Consider the following 7,238-nt stretch of genomic DNA (forward strand, 5'->3'; position numbering starts at 1 on the left):
ATTGGCATTCAAATTCTGCATGCATTGCACACATTTGCATTCTTGAGAAGTCCGGTTCTTCACATTTGGTATCAGAGCAGCACGATCCAACGCAGGGATGCGAAGAGCGAAGGATATGTTGTGTAGGAAAAGAGGGCACCAGGTGGGCATCGAAACAGCAGCACGCGTGGGCCATATGGGTGAGCGGAGGAACGACAAAAATTAGCACAGCAAGTGCCGCACACAAGTAGCACAGGTCAGCAAGTGTTGTAGGAACACAGAGCCGCACGTGCAAAGGGTCAAAACCAAGGAAGGTAGTATGTTCTATACGAGACAGGCATTTGTATGATTAACATTCCAAAAACATGACAAACAACATTTCTATCTTTTTTATGTACCGCCACCCATAGCCTTTTAATAAACGAAAAGAGCCCATATCGCATGTAAATAAGAAACTAAACTTCATTAAAAATGGATGCGACAAATTGGATCGAGCTTCAAATTCTTTTTTTAAAAATTTTCCTCAAATGACATAAGCATGCTATGAGCTTGAGCACATACATGGATATCTCTTGTGCACCCTTTGATCCCAAAATTGTGGCCTGCAAGTAATTACAGAATCTTAGCAGCTACCAATATACTTTGAAGGAACTGATAAACTTTCTTTACAAAAAATCATTAGAGCTAAATACAAAAAGGGCAAATACCCCTCGAGAAAGCTATATTTCAAACACTACAGATTAACAGTCTTTTATCCTTCTTGATTGGCTTGCTTGATGGTGCAAATGTAATTATTCATATTCCTGGAGGCATAAAAAGCAAGCTATCCTTGATTATTCAAGGATTTCAATTTTCTTCTGCAAAGAAAAAGAATGATAGGCTCAAACATGTTACACAATGCCTGTTGTGAATGTGGGGAAAGGGAAAAAATATTGGAAATGGCTCAAGTTTGGTTAGCTCTTGATACTTTGGTACCTCTGCTACAAAAGAAAAGGTTCGAAGAAGATGATGCAAAGCATTTCATCAATGTTATGAATGACTTTAGCCAGTACATTGGCAAGAGCTTGATGATCCAACGCAATCTACAAAGGAGCATTATTCCAATGGTCAACCTCATAGAAGCCAACAAGGGAGTGAAGAAGTGTCTCACATCATGATTTAAAGATGTAGAAAATACTAGGACTCCTATGGAACATCAATCCGTGATCTGTGACCTGTCTTGCTTTCTCTCATCGTTTTGTGGATGATCTCCTTAAGAAAGTAACTTTTGCTCCTGATGAAAACCACACCCTACTAGCTCTCCTCCATGCAGAGCACCTTATTGAATTCCACTAGCCAGCAAGAGTGAATTTGAAGGAAGTCTGAGACCTTAAAAAACAATGCCTTATCAAGCACGTAGCTCCATGTGACCCTCCAGCGTTGCTTGTTTGGCTCCTTTTGTATAGAATAAGATCAGCATCCCAATTCTGTGCATAGAAAACATATTTTCATATGTTGAAAGGTTTATTTAAATAAATGGATCTAAAGAGCAGCTAGAATCAGGTCCACATCATCCCCAATTCTGTATGAGTCCCTTGTAATGCCATTTGGATTGACAAACAGTCCAGCTGCTTGTATCAAAGAATAGAGCATAAGTTCATAAATTGCAGAGATCTTTTTGCTATCCTGATGATTTTTGTCTTTAGCACCAGTGAAGAAGAACACAAGAAGCATCTGCACGTCAATTGACGCTGATCTTCTTTTGTCAAACCAAACAAGAGTAGATTCTTCATTCAAAAGTCTATTATATGAGCCAATTTTTCAGTAAATGTAGTCAAGATGAATCCTGCAAAGATTAAGGCCATTATCAAGTGGCCAACTCCCTTGCATGTTCGTAGTGCCAGTTTCCTATACCGTGTTCATAGACCATCAATTTGTGGAACGCTTTGCTCGCATTACAATATCCCTACATGACTCAGAATTTTTTTATGGACATGTTTAAGAAACAGTTTTCCAGTTTCTTTGAAAGCTAATGCTCAGGACCTGTTTCTATCATTCCACATCTATCTTGTTGGCTGGCAAGTGGCAACTCAGGGAAGCACCGGTACGGACGGTCCCACACCCCCGCCCCCTTGCCATGTATACCTCTCACACTAGGATTCAAGGAGGGTCATCTCTCAAGTCATTATATTCAAGGACCACTTGCTCACGGCACTGTATATGGGACAATAGTCCCCAAGTCCACATGTCACAGGCATTGCACAAAGGCCCTTAAAGCACACATCTACAAGCATGTGAGGGGTGAAGGCCACCACCTCCACCCCCCCATGGAAAAATCCCCCAAGCACAAGTATAGCCAAGCTGCCCTCAAGAGTCACCTACTCTAAATTGGCTGTGTCTCCAATCCCTTGGACCACCCATCATGAGGTATCAGTGATCAAGGCTGCTTGTCACACAAAAGTGCAGGTCCATCAAATCAGCCGCCGCCAAGCCTGAGAATCGCCCATGGCCACACCAGCCCAAGCCATGAAGACCATCTTCTGAGAATGCCACGAGGAGGTGCATAATCACATGTCAGCCCACCCTGGACAGCCCAGCCTTGGGTATTCACATCCTACGTGCGCTTGCAGCCACAATCCATGCTGCCATGCACAGTTGTCCATGCCATAACAGCAGTAGCCTGGTCCATAGGCCTCGTCACCTGCTCTAATACCATGTTGTATGCCACGTAGCAGTCCAAGGAAGCACCGGGTATGAAGGATCCCGTACCCCCGGCCCCTAGCCATGCATATCTCCTCAACCCCCAAATCAGCCAGCTGGGAAGCCTTATATTCAAGGACCACTTGCTCACAGCATTGTATAATAGTCCCAAAGTCCACGTGTCACACTTACTGCACAAGAGCCCTTGAAGCACATATCTACACACATGTGAGGGGTGAAGGCCGCCACCTCCAATAGATCTAGCCCAACTTTTAAAAAGGAAAATGCTCGTGCTGTTGATCTTAGAGCAGGTCTTTTGCAAGACAACCACTTGAGAGCCACAACCTCAAAGGTTCTGAGCTGAATTACAGCATGTATGAGAATGACCTTTATGCTAACATCCATGCCTAGAAGCATTATGTCATGGGAGCTGAGTTTGTTGTTCACACCGACCATAAAGTCTATGCTATATTTTCAGTCAACCACAAATCAGTCACAACTGTGTATCACAAAAAGTTCTCCTTTATGTGAAACTCCCATAAGAATGATGCAAAATTCCCAAAGATTTGGTGACTTACAACATGATTTTCAGTGAGGATTACCTAGTCTTTAAAAGAAAGTTGTTAGCTATTAAATTCAGAGCCCAGTTTTTGCAAGAGTTCCAGTCTCCTCTGTTCAAAAGATACCAAGAATCATCTTTCGGAATCCCTAGATGAAACCCTCATCTAAGCAATGACACACTCATTGCCTATCGTATTGGGAAAAAAGGTTAGTGGTAAACCTCGCGGGGTTTTAGGTTTATAATCAATGCATGGCCATCTCTATGTGTTCCTCCTCAGGCAATTATCTGGAGCGGCTTCTTCTTCTTTCCCTATTCTCAAGGATCGCCTCCATGAGAGTCGGGGCCTGCATCTGTTGGCTGCAGCCAAAAGGTGACTCTCTGCATCTCGGTTGGCTGGCTATGGTGCTGGCGACGTGATCTGATAGAAGGTTGGATGTCTTGGTCATCAGGCGGTTCGTGGAGTCTATATAGAGTGAATTTCACATGTTGTGGTGTTGTGTATAAGTAAGTCTGAGAGCCTAATAGCTCTTTGTGAGCTTGCATGGTCTCTTTAGCCAGACGATCTGTGTGGTCTACATCAAGCCTTTGAGGCTTTGAAGATAGTTATATACTCTTGTAAACCTCCACAACAAGCCCCGTAGGGATGCGTGGAGGCGTTTAGGTCTTTTGAATCGAGTTCTTTCATTATGTGTGAAGCAATAAAGGTTGACATCTTTTTAAGAATTCTCTGGTCATCTCTTTTCGGTTTCGTTCACGTTAAACTCTTGCATGCATTTGAATCTGAATTCACCAACAAGTGGTATCAGAGCAGAGGTCTATAGGGCTTGTGGTCGAATCAAGTCTAGATGCTCTTGAGGAACCGAAAGCTTGAAAGAGTACGAAGAAGGTCTCCTAGGTTTGATCTTGCCAGATTTCCTAAGGCATTCAAAAGACCTCGCAGTCTCAGGAAGAGATTTTTACCTCTCGACATCTTACCAGTTGTGTGTGGTAAACTTGTCTAGTAATTTCAAGCCATGCATGCTTATTCCAAAGGCACGAAATCAGGTTTAGCTGAGGTCTCGGTAGTAAAATTCGATGGAAGGAATTTTCTAACCTAGCAGTTGCTTATTCGACGACTCCTTATGGGAAAAGGTCTTTGGGGTGTAGTTTCTGGATCAGAGAAAAAGCCTGCAAATAATCAAGGGCTAGAGAAGATGCAAGCGTGGGATCTAAAGAATGAGAAAGCTCTGGGACTCCTGGGTTGAGCACTCGGAGTGGAGTTTTTCCATCATATTGATATCTCAACGACAGCTCGCAGAACTGGTCTCTTCAAGAATTCGAAAATAATGCTCAAACAAGAGCTCTTTGCTCTTCAGATGGGTGAAGGAGATAGTCTGGCGACTCATTTCAGCCGCATGCAATCAGTTGTCAAGCAACTTCAAGCTTTGGGAGTGAAACTCGACGATGATGACGCTAAAGCTATCCTCCTCACCAGTCTTCCAACGAGGTATAACAAAATTGTGACTATGCTATGTGTGAATTCTGATGAACTCAACTTTCATGATGTTGTTGCTATTCTCTTGAGTGAAGAGAGGAGAGTAGAGCTAGTTCTACAAGTACGCCAGAGCAAGCCTTTGCTGTTAAAGGCAAACAGAAGGCCAAGGATAATGGGAAGCGAGCCGTGCCCGTGTGCAGCTACTGTGATCTGAAGGTCACGAAGAGAAAAACTGCTACAAGAAAGCATTTGATCATAGGAATGGTGCAAGTAGCTCCAAAGCTCGCATGATCAATGAAGATGGAAATATTGCCGGACTGGTAGCAGAGGATGGACCTTCCATAAATGATTTAGATGAGTTTGCTTTTTGATACAGGCAGGGTTCTTGATTAGGATGGCAATAATTTTGGTTTGCAGTCAAAGTCAGTTTAATTTCCCACACAGTTTATAGGAGGGTGTTAGAAGAAAAGGTTAGTGGTATTAATCAACACGTGGCTTCAATGCATGGCCATTTTTACGTGTTCCTCCTCAGGCGGTTATCTGGAGAAGGCTTCTTATTCTTTCCCTATTCTCAAGGATCACCTTTCAGACTCCGACTTCCCATACCAGCAAGTGACTGCCAGTACATGGGTAACTTAGCTTGAGGAACAGTTGCGGAGGTTGGGGACATGACCATTCCAGACTTAGAAGTTCAGATTCAATGATATAAAGAGACGGATTTTTACCTTATAAACTTGGACTTATCAGATTCAATGATATAAAGAGACGGATTTTTACCTTATAAACTTGGACTGAGATAAGGTTATTTTGGGAATGTCATAGTTTTTTAATAGAATGAGACTTTGAACGTTGATTATGAGCCCATCTTTTATCTTTTATATATGATGGCCAGCCTATCATTTTGCATCATGAAAGAGAACCTTGATGTATTGACTTCAAAGTCTTGTGACTGCTGACACAGGTTTCACTGATTCACAGTGTTATGTGTAATACTATTTTTTGTATCTCTTTACAACCCTTTGCGATCGAATATTAAGAGCCATGGCTAGAGGATCGAATACTAAGAGCCATCTTATCCAGCTCTTTATTGATAAGTGTGGCTTGCCAAAAGATATTGTTAGTGATAGAGATTTAGAATTCAGTGCTAGTATTTGGGAGGCGGTTTTGCCTAATCCTGAATCAGATGGACAGATACAGTAGACAGTTTGAGCGGGATACATATGAGTATCAACCGTGATCAGAATAGGAAGGTACAAGCAGCAGCCGATTTCCTGCAGGACATCTTCCAACGGTTACATTTGGAAGTGGCGACGAAGGAAAACAACGATAGCCAGCTTCGGAATTTTCAACACTTTTCACCACCGGCCATGAAGACCTAGAATCAGAAGGGGTTGATTAATTCATCATCCACAGCTTCCCGTTCGAGCATTGCACTTCAGCAGGAGAGTTTGGTGTGATGCTCATAGAGAAGCTTCCCAGAAGCGAGTGAAGAGATTAGAAAGCAGGCTGTAGAAGGTTGAAGCATGCTCTGGCGACTTTTGCGCATACCAAAAACCAAGGTTCTTCTATATTGCGTAATCACCGAGAAGTCTTCCAAAAAGCATCCTAGCAGGTAGCCTTCCTCTCAAATTGTATATGAAGGCAAACGAATTGAAAAGCATAAATCCTGGCAGTCAATCAGAAAAATACGGACGACTGAAGAAAAGTACCGGCAACAATAACATTAAGGTAATCGCAAAACGAATGGACAAGGCCATGCTGAATTGTAATCGAGCCAGCGTCTTCACTGATGTCCAATTCAAGCCTGCGCATGTCCAAAGAGACCGTTGAGTCGCTGAAATCGGAAATCTATATTGGCCGTCAAACAAGCTAGATTGACAGACTTTTGAGTCTGTGAAATCGGAATATTGGCCATCCAACAAGCTAGATTGACAGACTTTTTGTTGATTCGCTGCTTGAGCTGGGAAAAGTGCAATGCAAGGATTTGCAAGATCAACTCACCCTTAAAATAATCAACCAAAATACCGCTACTTGATTGTCGCAAGTCCCAAATGTTGCCATTCGCTCCGACCGCATTGGAATAGACTTCACTTCTGGCCAGGGAATATCACCGATCGCACAGAAAACTCTGCAATTACAGCTCGTCAAGCATCAACACAAACGCAGAAATGCACCGAAACACAAAAATTGTGCGGCAATAAAGATTGGGAAACAAGAATCTATGCATCCGATGACACGGAAATTGTACCATTTTGTTCCAAATCGAAATTGCAGCAGCTCCCGGGATTACTTGTTCACAAAGACTAATGTTGCAACTTAGTCTTTAAAGCAAAGCTCTGTGGCATCCGAATTAGCTCACTACCCTAACCATGGTTGAGTGAATTACTCAAGGAAAAGTAACCATGCTACCATTGCTTATCCAAGTCTCCATTAATGTAACCTTAGGATGGACGAAATTACATCATCTGAATAACCTAGCGTTGATATCGGCTTTTAAGTTTTTCTCAGCTAACTTGCAAAATACATGAGTTTTCTTTGAACACA

At 42.6% G+C, this 7,238-nt stretch overlaps 1 protein-coding gene across 2 annotated transcripts in view; it reads right to left on the minus strand.

Moving 5' to 3' along the window:
- Window positions 1–6,996, minus strand: part of LOC147899223 (uncharacterized) — a 182,350-nt gene extending 175,354 nt beyond the window's left edge. Inside the window, exons 1-4 of one of the 2 annotated variants that reach the window (XM_087377635.1) lie at window positions 6,943–6,996; window positions 6,696–6,834; window positions 6,404–6,498; window positions 541–581 (exon numbers count right to left, since the gene is read on the minus strand). In XM_087377635.1, coding sequence (XP_087233761.1) covers window positions 541–581; window positions 6,404–6,451 — 89 coding nt within the window. In that variant the 5' untranslated portion in view covers window positions 6,452–6,498; window positions 6,696–6,834; window positions 6,943–6,996. Of the gene's footprint in view, window positions 1–540; window positions 582–6,403; window positions 6,499–6,695; window positions 6,913–6,942 lie in introns of those variants that run through there. The other variant, XM_087377636.1, reaches the window with a different exon arrangement.
- Between the last annotated feature and the right edge of the window lie 242 nt (window positions 6,997–7,238).

The sequence above is a fragment of the Dipteris shenzhenensis genome, chromosome 8 (assembly GCF_047967505.1).
Source record: "Dipteris shenzhenensis isolate YYH24624 ecotype China chromosome 8, Dip_SZ_1.0, whole genome shotgun sequence".
Taxonomy (NCBI): domain Eukaryota; kingdom Viridiplantae; phylum Streptophyta; class Polypodiopsida; order Gleicheniales; family Dipteridaceae; genus Dipteris; species Dipteris shenzhenensis.